This window comes from Teleopsis dalmanni, chromosome 2 (genome assembly GCF_002237135.1).
Source record: "Teleopsis dalmanni isolate 2A chromosome 2, ASM223713v2, whole genome shotgun sequence".
Lineage (NCBI taxonomy): Eukaryota > Metazoa > Arthropoda > Insecta > Diptera > Diopsidae > Teleopsis > Teleopsis dalmanni.
The window spans coordinates 2,924,647-2,937,509 of NC_051847.1; the positions used below are offsets into that span (position 1 = coordinate 2,924,647).

A 12,863-nucleotide genomic window follows, 5' to 3' on the forward strand; every position below is an offset into this window, starting at 1 on the left:
GGCGATAGCATATAGAATCATGTTTAGCTGTGAACCTAAGCTCTGCTTTAATGCCTTAGTAAATAATCAAAATTGTCACACTTGGGAGGGAAAAAAAACCTTCACTACTGTCCATACAACACATTTCATACAAACAAGCGGATCAATGTACTTTATGGGCTACTATACTTTATGGCGTTACAGTTACCGCCGATAAATAACGCTACAGAAACATAATTACTGATTTTTTATAGCATGGATTAGATAATTTCCACTTGGACGATAGAGGCTCCAAAAACATGCCTCACATCTTGTGATACAATCAATTTTTAAAAAAAAAGTTTAACAATCGTGCAATTTTGAAAGAAGCTCAGATCTATTTTCAAAGGTCAGCAAGACCATGAAATAAATAATGGCTGATATAAGTCTAGATTTATGTATTGGTATTAGTATTTCAATTAAAATGAACGTTTTCTAAAAAATGTCTGGAAAAGATCACTTTGATTAAATCATTTAAAAAAAAACTTATTAACCAACGTTTATGTTAAAGTAAAAACAAACTAAAGTTTTTATATAATCACGATTTAGATTAGAAAAGTGAAGCAAACCACTACATCAATAGTACATATTTGTGCTAGCAAATAACTCTAGCTTATTAGAACCTATCCAGTTTTTCGAATGAAAGGTAGAAATCCCACTATCTCTCTTAAGACGTTCCTAATATCAGCCGATGGTCAAAAATATTCCTTCTAGCACCCAAACCTGACGGTTACAAAAAATTTAACTAAAATTCGAATAATATTCTGTTACCTCAGACAATATGACCAGACAATTTAAAATGACCAGACAGATAACGTACTGTGAAGGAACGTAGATTTATAAAATAGGATAATCTTAGTTAATATATTACTTTAAACGTTTTTTTTAATATGATTTAATATAACTTCATTAAATATCAAACACAATGTAAATTTTCGATATTCATATTATAGTTTTCAATATGAGATGTAAATTACGATATTCATCATAAATCGAAATGAAAAATTAATAATGTAGATTTCAAATAAATTATTAATTTCAACAATCAATGTTTCTCAAGATATACCAAATGGATAGCAAATAAATTTATAGAATTATTCCAACATGGTGGGTTGAAAGAGTTCACTGGTATTCATAACATTGCAAATAAAGTTCACATTCGCTTATTTACATTCGTCTGAAAATGAACGGGACAAGTTCAAAAGTCCGCTACGTTGTCTATAAATGGAATCAATGTAGAGCACCTTAGTGCATGGGAATAGAGAGGCTTTACAATCAAATAAAATAAAATTATAAATTCCATGGGTTGTAATTGCGGTAGCAATGCACAATTTAACTTAACGAATAACCTGCCAAGATAAAAGTTTTCAAATTTTTCCATAAATGCATTCATTCGTCAGTGCACTGTTGACAGAGCAAACTGAATGAACTGAACAAACTGAACATTGTCTCCAGCTTAATTTATTTCAATTTAGGCTGTGGGGTGGACAATAGGCAATATCGATGCAATGCGAACTGATGTGATGTGTTACCATGCCCTGATGCCATGTCGTGAAGGCATTGTCGTCTCATATAATTAATTTCAATGAAAACGTAGACATGTGACACTTGATGAAATATTTCAATTACCACAAGTTAGTGCCGAAAGACGAAGGGAAAGACGACAGAAGTAGATTCCTTTTAATAAAAATGTCTAAACAATAACTAAAAATAAAATAAGTGTAGAATTTTTCAATTAATAAGTGTAGAATTTTTTTTAATAAATAAATAGTATTTAATCAAAATACAAATGTTTTGTAACTGATGAACTCATAATTGACTTATTAAAAATAAATTTCAGAAATTACAACAGGATACTATACCTTTTTAGAATGGTTATATGCATTATTAAAAACATCTAATGAAGATAAAATCACATCTATTTAAAAATTTAAATATCCAGATGTAACTCTTGATTAATTCAAAAATAATTGTTAAACAAAATTAGAAATAGTTCTTTTAGGGAATAATAAATAGCCTTTCTATAATATTCAGATTTTTTAACGATCCACTATCATATATAATGAAAAACCCACTAATTTAAAAGTTGATTTCAAGACATAAGCAGTATGGGCGTAGCCAACGGGAGCATACGCGGCGGTTCTCACTTCCTAAAAGTGCACCAAAAAGTATTTCATAACGAATAGATGGTCTATATGTTTGCAAAATTATCAAAATAATATGTATGGGTTTTTGTATTTACAGGCAGTTTACTGTAGAAGTTCTCGATTCTTCGATGTAATATTCTTTTCATTTGCTCACCAGTTTACCACATATAGACGGAAATTTATTCTTATGTAGATCCCTTCTGGCCTGAAAGCAGTGTTAAAAATATATTTATACCTATTTTGCATTTTATACTCTTTAAACATTAACGCTGTACTTGCATGATCACAACTACTGTAGCTTATGATCGCTTTCATCCAAGGAAGAGACAGCCGCTGCTCACCAGGATATTGTTCAACTCACTACACAACACCTTCAGATATCAATATCAGGCAAACCTTGACCTGGAATTACGAGGAATGTGAAATCAAAAATGTTTATAATTAATTCAACAGGGACGATCTCTGTCCAGATATCTCACTTACGTAATTTGATAAAAATATATTATACTTATAAGAAGTTTGTTTAAGAGTAAAAAAGCATCAAGGCCCTATAAAATGTAGATTTTTTTATCAGCGATACGAGACAAATCTACTTGTCTTTTAGTTTTTGTGTGTTTTTTTCTGTATTACGTTTATTTCTCTGTGTCAACCGCAATTCGGAATAGGGGTTAGAATATTCCCGAAATCAGGCATGCCTGACGTAAAAGACGATTAAAATTTATTAAACACGACTCTGTAACTTTTTGGAGTATAATTGATAACAAGGTTTAGATGTCCAAACACATAACTTTTATTGATATTGATAGAATTTATTCCAAGAGTTTAGAACACTGCTTTTGAATAAAATTTTGAAAATATAAGTATAATATACTTTTCGAAAAAGAAATATTCATATTCGTTATATATTCGTTGAAATGACTAAAACTTATAACCGATTACCTATATCTGAACTCGGAACTCAGGTTTTTTATCTTTTTGCAAAGCAATTTATTTAAATTGAGTATATATTGAATGTGAATAGCATGTAGTACTTTTTCAAAATGTATGCATATCGATTCAGATTTATTATAGACACAACTATCATAAGAAATGATAAGTCAAATACGAAAAAATGTGTATTTGTCTTTTTTAACATCTTTATTATTTTTTCGCTTATGAGGAAACACAAATTAGTCAGTGACATGGATGGGACTCTGCAGAAAACCCCCCAGCTATCAAACAGTAAAAGTACCCAGATGCACCAACTTGAAAAAGGCTCAACATAATATTACTTTTTTCATATATGAACATGGGACTCTGCAGAAAACCCCCCAGCTATCAAACAGTAAAAGTACCCAGATGCACCAACTTGAAAAAGGCTCAACATAATATTACTTTTTTCATATATGAACATAACAGCCTCAGTAAGACGTGGCTTATCACATAATGAACTTTCTAGTAGTATACTTCTATAACCGAACTTACCGCAATCGTGCAGCTCATCGGAACCATCCACACAGTCGCGTTTAGAATCACATTTCCAGCGCATCGGTATACAAGGGCCGTCGTTGCATTTGAAATATGATGGCGGACATGTGGCTGAAAGAAGAAAATATAGGAAAATTATTTCAGTTATGAAACTGGTGTAGACTTTTCTTGAGAAAATTAATCCAAAACGAGAATTTTAGAATTGCATTCTAAACCGCAAAGGATAGAAGAAATTAAGATTTTCATCGTGAGTGAATGAAATTTTCATTCTCGATGAAAAGGTGTATGTATGTGTGTCTAAGCTCGCATACTCTCATAAATTAGTGGCGTGCATATGTAAAGTCTGGAACGTGCCAGCATTTTAAATGACAATAACAACACAAGAACAATAATGTTGGTTGTTTGTTGTTCGCGGCACTAAGAAACGTGACTTAAAATTTTCGCGTCATTAGCAAAATTTAGCAACTGTAATAAAAAAAGCGACTACAATTACACACACAACAACAGCAACAACAACAACAACAACAACAACAACAACAACAATAGAAACGAAGCTATTAAAAGCTCGAAATAACTACGCGCTCACAGTTGTAGCACGCGACCACAAAGCACTCCACACGCCACACGCCACACTTCTCATTTCTCGCACTCAACTCCTACTTCTACTCATACTCGCACGTAAGCAAAACTCGTGTGTGTATTCAAATCCATATGCATTTGTAGTTTTCACACGCAAGTGCTGCAAAACACGTGAACCTCCTACCTTTCCCACTTTCGTGGCAGTTTTGGATTTCTTCTTCTTTTCCGGAGAGGTTGACTTTTATGTGCTCTAATAAACTTTTTATCTGTTTAATATTGTTAAGGGTTTTTATGTTGACTTTTATGGTTTTGGTAAGAACCATAAAACTAGCCTTTAATGGTTAGCTTAATGCTTTTTAAGCGTACAGTAAAGTATGATGAAGGTCCACTTGTGCTTAAATTACGATATCCGAGAGTTCAAAAAGGTTCTGTTCCCTTAAAAAATAGAGGTGAGGATGCGAATAAAGAGAAAAAGTTGATTTGTGTTTTATTTCCTTCTCATAGGAAGGCATCCCCAAAACATTTTCATATCCACAAATATATACATATTTAAGTATATATATATATTTATATAGACATACATATATGATGTGGATACGTGTGAAAAATATATGTCCAATTTTGATAAAACCCTATCAATTATTATTCGTCGAAAAGACAAATGAATAGTAATGTTTGGAACTGGAAGACGGATTGGCAAAAATATTTTCTTAAAGTAACGAATTAAAAACAAAGTAATGACAGTTTGAAGGACTGAAACTTGTATTTAAATTAATAATTATAAAGAGATTTCTCGAAAAGTAGTGAACTACAACAACAAAAACTCATTTTTATATTATTTTATTTAATTGAATTTTCGGCTGACCATACAACTGTTCCGATTACTGCCAAATACCCATCATCAGTGGTCTTGGAAATAATTCTTGTCTTAATTATTCGTAAATAGTTTTTGAGGCTGCAAGTACCAGGAATCGAACTCGTGCCCTACCAAATTTCAAACTCAGTGTCAGTACACCTTAATTAACTGACCCAAATCTGCACTTTACTTTCATGTTCTCACATTTTTCTCACAAGTTTGATTAATTAATATTTATTTAATTGTTAATTATTATTATTAAGTCTTTGTTATCTTAAATAAAAAAATCCCACCAAAAAAGCGTAGAAGAGAAAGTGCTGAAATAGGAATAACGTAACTTAGGTTGATCTGGCTGGTCGTAAGTCACACATATATCCATTGGTCCTTTTTGATACTAAATGGTTTGGACAAATGGTATTTACCAAATGGTTAAACCGCTATGTAGACTCTGTAGTAGGCATCTATATTCCAGAAACATATATTCCATTATTTTTTAAAGTGTATTTTTAGACCAAAAAACGTGCATGCTGTAGTTGTACTACTTCTTTCTATTAGGGCAATCTGGATATGATCTGTTTAACGTTTAATAAAGAGAATTTGGTTTACTACAAATAGAGCTATTTTTCTATTGTAGATCTAGAGAATCGCATAAGGCAATGAAGTTAATTTTTGTTTTCTTTAAATTTTTTTTCCTCTTATTTATCATAACTGATTTAATTGATGGGGTGGGTGGACATAAGATACCATAGTTAACGATTCGCAACGATTCTTCTAATAGAAATACAAATTATTTTATTTGATTTTTTTGTCGGGTTGTATGGCACATACCAACCATTTATTTATTTAAATCCTGTTAAATCAAACATTTAAAATTGCAAATTTGTGAATATTTAAAAACTAAGGATTTTATTTAATTTAAATATTTCAGAGAATAAAACCACAAATAGTTTCAAAATGCAATGTTTTCATTTATTTAGTAATTAATAAATTTATAAGCTTTTTTAACTATTTATGAGGTTTTAAATATTATAAAATTCCAAATTACTCAAAGTTCAGAATTAATTTGCTAATTAATTTGTATTTTAATTTAAAATAATTTCTCCACCTAAAAAAATATGCCAACTTAATTGATAGAATAATATTTAACCATTAACCATTAAACAGCCAACATTATTATAAAATAAAGTTTTTCATTTAATATTAGCAAACCGCACAACCATTTTTAAAAAACATATGTTCCTGGTAAGCGAAATCAATGGAGGCGCAAACTGATCTACCAACAAGGAGATGAAGCTCAGACCTATTAGGGTAGATTTTGAAACAAATCAGTATAAATAGGTTTTACACCCATTTTTAAAAAACATATGTTACTGGCAAGCGGAATCTAGATTTTTACACCCATTTTTAAAAAACATATGTTCCTGGTAAGCGGAATCAATGGAAGCGCAAGCTGATCTACCAACAAGGAGATGAAGCTGTGACCTATTAAGGTAGATTTTGTAATAAAATAGTACAAATAGGTTTTAGCACAATTTTTTCACTTTTATGCCATGCTCTATAGTTATTTTTTGTATCTTAATTTATTAGTATCAATCACATTAAAAATCTTTCTAATATGTTTATATATCGATATCTGGTAACTAACATTAAATCAATTCAATTTCAAAATTCTTCAAATTTAAATTTATTTATAGTCAAGTATTGCAAAGAGTTCAACTGTTGATACTTGTCTTAAAAATTATAAACAAAAATGTTGTTTTCATGTTAGAAAACTATTAGAAAATGGTTTATAAATTAATAATTTTTAATTATTTGGAGTTGAAAAACAAAAAACGCTACCAGCAAAAAATACAAAAAATATTTAGTTTTATTCAGCTACTTTCAGTTTTTTATGATGTTAATTCATAAAGGAAAATATAACGAGCACACGACAAAATACTTCCAGCAAATTGATTTAAAATTTAATTTTACAACATAAGCCAGCCAGACGGACCAACCTGCAGAAACTAAAATGGAATTTTAACTACAAACACTTGGCAGTGTGACTTGCTCTGACTTCCTACGAAAACTTCTGCAACCGTCATTAATGTACATTTGTTCCTGAGGAGCGACAAAGACGTGCTATATAAATTTCGGGCACTCTGACTACCAGAGTCTGCCAGTAATTTCACAACAATATTTTCGGCACGTTTCAGATAACTTATGTAGCGTCGTGTACACTTGCGAGTCTAGCAATCTTAGGTACGAGTATAATCTGTTGCAAGTTGTTGCTTTGAAGTTCCCATAATTTTAGCATAATTTCCGTGCGGTTTTTGTACGAGTATACGAATATACGAGTATAAGAGTATAGTTGGCAGACAGAAGAGTTCTGAGCCAACATGCTGAAAATTTGTTTAAGCACTCCTTGCTTAATTTTTCATAAAACAGGCTATTAACATACACAGCAGTGTGTGGAAAGGGCTTTGAGCAAACTGAAGGCTTTCTCTGTACGTGGTTCATTGTACATTGAGGTTCTAGGGAAACCCTTTTCATTTGTTTAAAATTTTAAATATTCTAGATGCAAAAAAAGGTTAAAGTATTTAATTTAAATATTAAACGCAACTAAATATGCTGTTTTTAATAGATATAAATGTGCTTTCACAGCTACCAGTTGGTATTTAATAGCATAAATGCTTTTCATTTCAATTTCAAGTTTGAATCATTAAATACTTAATTTGTATATAATAATTTGGCTCGAACTTGTTTTTTATTTAAATACATAAACAGAATTTAACTATGGTATAGCTATTAAGAAATATTTAAATTATCAGATAATTTAGAATAGAAAACGAATAGATCCGATGATACGACGATAAATGGAATAGTATTGAAATAGTATTGATTTTCTTTCAGGGTCAATTTCGATTTGTGGAATATCCAGTAGACGCATCGATTTAAATCAGATGAATAAGTTGAAATTATAAGATCAATAAGATTTGCTTTTGGTTAAAAGTTTACGTTATTAAAGCTTTGTCTAATGATACCCAACCGAACAATAAATAATTTTGATGCGTAATCCTTGAAGAACTGAAAGAACCCTTAGTTCTACAATACAATACATTCACAGTCTGATCTTCTGAGACAAAAATATCTGCAATGTCTTAATTTTATTCTTCTGAAAAAGTTATTTACTTTTCCTTCTGTTAATTTCTTCTGGTAATTTTGGCTTGAAACCATCACCGTTTATCATCAGTTACAATTGCTGACGTAATTGACAGATTCTTTCCAGAAATTTTAACATGTGCTTGCAATACTGAACTCTTCAACTTTTTTATCCAATTCGAAACGGAATTCAACATTCGATCTGGGTTCTATGCTTTGTGACATTATTTCGCAGTGAAATGTTATGCGAATTTCCTTAAATTTAAGATAAAATGTACACTATTTATGTATCATAATTCAGTTCAAGGTATTGTAGCGCTATGAATTTGTATATTTATATAACAAAGTATATTAAGAATTTATAAAGATAACGAAAAACTAAACATTATTTCTATTAAAATATTTTTTAACTAATTAATTATTTTTTATACAAATCAATTTCAATAACAATCAATCAATACTCCATCTTTTTCTTCTGATTTATTATATATCTGTAGGTAGTTAAGAGTATATGCAACATCCCGCTCAATTGATAAAAAAAACATTGACGGAACATTGTGTTAAAATAACATATACACAACATTGAATCAAAGAAACATGGATTTAATCTATCTTCTTCTGTTAAACTGCCACAATGATCCTCAGACAACTACCTTGAACTGCAGACTACTACCACTTTTTGAGCAACATTTCTTCGGCTTACAGTATCCACATAGTCAAAAATTTGACAGGATGTTGCGTTGCAAAAAAAGCATTTCGAGCACGGGCTGTAAGTATCGATAATTATGTCTATATAAGTTTAATATTATTAAATTAAAATATCAATACTTTCTAAACCTTCTAATGCCTTGTTTGGATTTTTGGAAAAGGATTAGATTTTTATATATATTCCTGTTTTGATCAAGATTTTTTAATTTTAAATTGAATTCAAAATTATTTTTATGCTATATGCATTTTAATAATGAATCCTTTTACAATTTTTCAATTTTAATTCAGTGATTTAAAATTCTGTGTTGCGCTCGTTCTTAACATTGTACATCTTAAACATAATATTCTTCTTATACAATGTAATCCTAATCTTTTAGATTTGTTTTGTGAAGCACCAGCATACTTTGAATCCTTTTAGAATAGACTTCAAACGTTTTGTGTTTCTAGAATTTAACATTCTCCTTTTCTGACTCCATCCATGCCACCAAGGCTGCCTCATAATTTATTTCAATTTCACCGCAGCACATGAATGCATACACCTAAACACCAAAGGATGCTCAGATATGAATGTAAAAAACTGCACGTTCAATGTATACACGTGCCTGCTATAGAATTTATTGAGGTAGTCCTTGCTGAAGTTCTTTTCGATTTTTTGCGGAGAAAAAGTGGAGAATTCTTTCCGTGTTGTATTTTGTTATGCCACACAAATCCTTTAAGTTTGCGCACAATGCCTTGTATATTGATGACGCCGTTGGGTGCTTCAAAACCCTACTGTTCCTAAAGCAGTCTTAAAGCGAACGCTTACGCCTTGCTTTCCTTAAAATTCAAGGACATTAAATAATGATGGAATATTATTGTAGGAAATTTACACTGAGAATAAAACCAAAAAAATGTGTTTAGGAAAAGAGATATAGAGATATGGGAGCAAATAAAAGGAGTTGCACGAAATGGAGTTGAATAATAAAGAAGTTACGATTGCTGTTTACTTTTCAAGGGAATTATTTACATTTCTGTCTTGTTGCTTTGGTTTTTAAAAATTTATTTATTTTTGATTTGGCTTTTATTAAAGTTCATTTCTATGGTTTGTTTATTTTGCTCAATTGATGTACAGTAGCGGAAGTAATTTTTTATATTTGCACTAGTTCTAGTACTTCACGACAAGTGTGGAAACTGTGGAAAGTGAATGTATCTACACGATTTGTAATCATCAATTCGGAGTGGTTCAGAAATTGAAGCTTCTCAAATAATATAACATAGAAGAATATAGAAAGATATATGAAGAAACTATTTTTATTACCAAATATGTTTTAAGTTCACATAAGCAGAAAACACAAATTACAATGTCTTTATTTAGCATTTTATTTGCATATTTTTTTATAGATACTTTAATGTTCTGAAAAATTGCTTAAGTAGCTTCACAACCAATCTACTGTAAATAAGTTAAAATAGTAAGGAAAAGAAAAGAAAAAATATTGCAGATATTCTCCTGTGTCTATCTATTGACAGCACTACTAGAAAGTTATGTCGTACGGCAAAGCAAATTAGATTAACAGCCACTACAGGAGAACATTTCCGAAGCCAACTTTCGAACTCCAGTCATAGCACTCTAGCACTCTAGACATGCGAAGGATATGTGCTTTTAACCGAAGATGTGCGACAATGCAAAAAAGCAATATGTATCTAAACGTGAGCAAGCAGCAAACTCAAGAGCTCAAATTGCTGGTGAAGCATACGTAAGCAAAGATTCAGATACAGATACAAAAGGAGAAAAATTATGCGGTTTAAATGTTGCTTAGCATAAGTTTACGTACATCAAACTTAATAAACAATAATGTACTTCTACGTAAGCCAAGGTGCGAGTACATAACTGCTACAAACAAGCGTTTATGAATTGAGATGTTTTTTTTTATTTTTTGTTAACATAAACATATGAAACACTATCGGAATACATATGCAATGCAAAGTTGAAATTAGAAAATAAATTTAAAAAATTAAGGATACAAAATAAAGTGCATTGAAACGTTCTAGTACTACTATTCTTAATAAACGTTCATACAAATACAACATTTATACAAATACATCAAGAGTTTCTAAGCATTTCGAAATGCATTCATTTTAAACCACATTTTGCAAGAAACATATTGTATTCGTATTTGTACATAGAGCATCACTAAAATATTTGTGAAATCCTTTTTTGTGGTTTCGATATACAAAAATGGCTTCAGATACAGTGGCAACAACTAATTTGTTGTACCACAAAAATGTATTATCAATGCAAATGTCAGTTTTTCTTTGAGAAAAATTGTTTACTTCTAATTTTTTATACTGTATCTTATAAATATGCAATAAAATAGTACCAACATTTCTAACACATGTCAGACGGTTCAATAGATTGAGATAGAATTGATTCAGTTGAAACCATTTTGATCATTAAAACTATTAAAACTCATCCATAATTAAATTTGCAAATCAAAGCAAACTCGATGATTTACTTTAAGCCTACTTCACTTCTACAATCAAAATTTTACCGTAAAGTTCGTCCGTTAGTTGACATGGAATGTAAATGATTTTGTTATTGTTTTACCACAAAACACTTCAAAATTCTTTAAAAATTCAAAAAATTTACATTTATGGTTTTGCACAACAGCATTTTGGAAATAATTTGGGCATAAATAGAGCATAAATTGATACGAACAATAAAAATGAGCAACACAAATATAGCACAAGGATGTGCTATTAAACAACAAAATATAAAGGACATTCACTTAAAAATTTATATGCATCACAAGAATATCCTAAATATGCAAAAATATTTTAAGAATTATTTCTACGAACGTTTTCATATATCTGAATCTACATTGATTGAATAAATTGTAGACAGGTTTAGACATTTAACCCATTTTTTGAATAAAAGGCACACTTTGGCAATTTATGTTTAGATGTGTTGCAGAAAAAGATAACATACTCTTTCATTCATAAAAAAAATTAAATAATTGACAATAGAACCATATTTTATAATATACAACGAGTAGGGAAGCTGTGCTCCTCTTTTTTATCTTAACTTTAATAGTCGCTGGCTACTATATTCAATAATGGTAGACTACAGTGAGAGTGGTGAGATATTATAGTCAACGACAATTGCTTAATCGTACCTAGAATACTAAACTTAAGAAACAAAAAAAATTGTGGCCTATTTCATTGTACTAGATCTTTTGGCAATGATATTTGATACCGTACAAATATACTAAGTTTAAAAAGATAATTTTAACACAATAAAGGGGACATTAGGTGCTTCCTAAAGTTCAACGAAATAGATCAAATACGTCGTGAACCATTTCATATAGTCCTAAAAGAATTTATTAACTTTGTCAATAACAGTTTGTGTAACACAGCAATGCAGATAATAGAAGTCTTATAAAGTTAGATAGCTAGATGAAATAGATCAATTAAGTAGTGATTGTCTATATGTTTAAATTTAAATTAGTCACTCATATTTAATGTTACATATATACACTCATATATTTACATAAAATTTTGACACATTTTTCCGAGTAATTGCAATCGTTTACTATATACAACATTACAACATATTTACTATATCAAATGAACGACTTTAGAAATTTTGGGATGTGATGAATGTGGATGTTACTCGATATTCATATTAAATTTTGTTGTTGTTGTTATTGTGGTTTCCTGAGTTAGTGCTATTGCGCACTTTTACTCTTTTGTGGCTAGGGGCTAATCCCTACCCCACACTAGGCTTTCACTATGCAGGAATTCATATAGTTTATTTATCTTTTAATTGATGATAGACCGTAGGTCAGCATATCTTTCTGTGGGTCCTGAGATGGGCTTGACTTTTGTTAGGGCGGGGTTAGGCAATGTTTACGTTGTTAACTTATATTAAGAGTACACTATACGTTATACGTTAAACCTTCAGGGTAGGT

At 30.4% G+C, this 12,863-nt stretch overlaps 1 protein-coding gene across 1 annotated transcript in view; it reads right to left on the minus strand.

Moving 5' to 3' along the window:
* Positions 1–2,538: 2,538 nt before the first annotated feature.
* The window catches only part of LOC119683633 (low-density lipoprotein receptor-related protein 1-like), a 24,921-nt gene continuing 14,596 nt past the window's right edge, over positions 2,539–12,863 (minus strand). Inside the window, exons 10-11 of the mRNA XM_038097421.1 lie at positions 3,540–3,743; positions 2,539–2,567 (exon numbers count right to left, since the gene is read on the minus strand). Coding sequence (XP_037953349.1) covers positions 2,539–2,567; positions 3,540–3,743 — 233 coding nt within the window. The remainder of the gene's footprint in view (positions 2,568–3,539; positions 3,744–12,863) is intronic.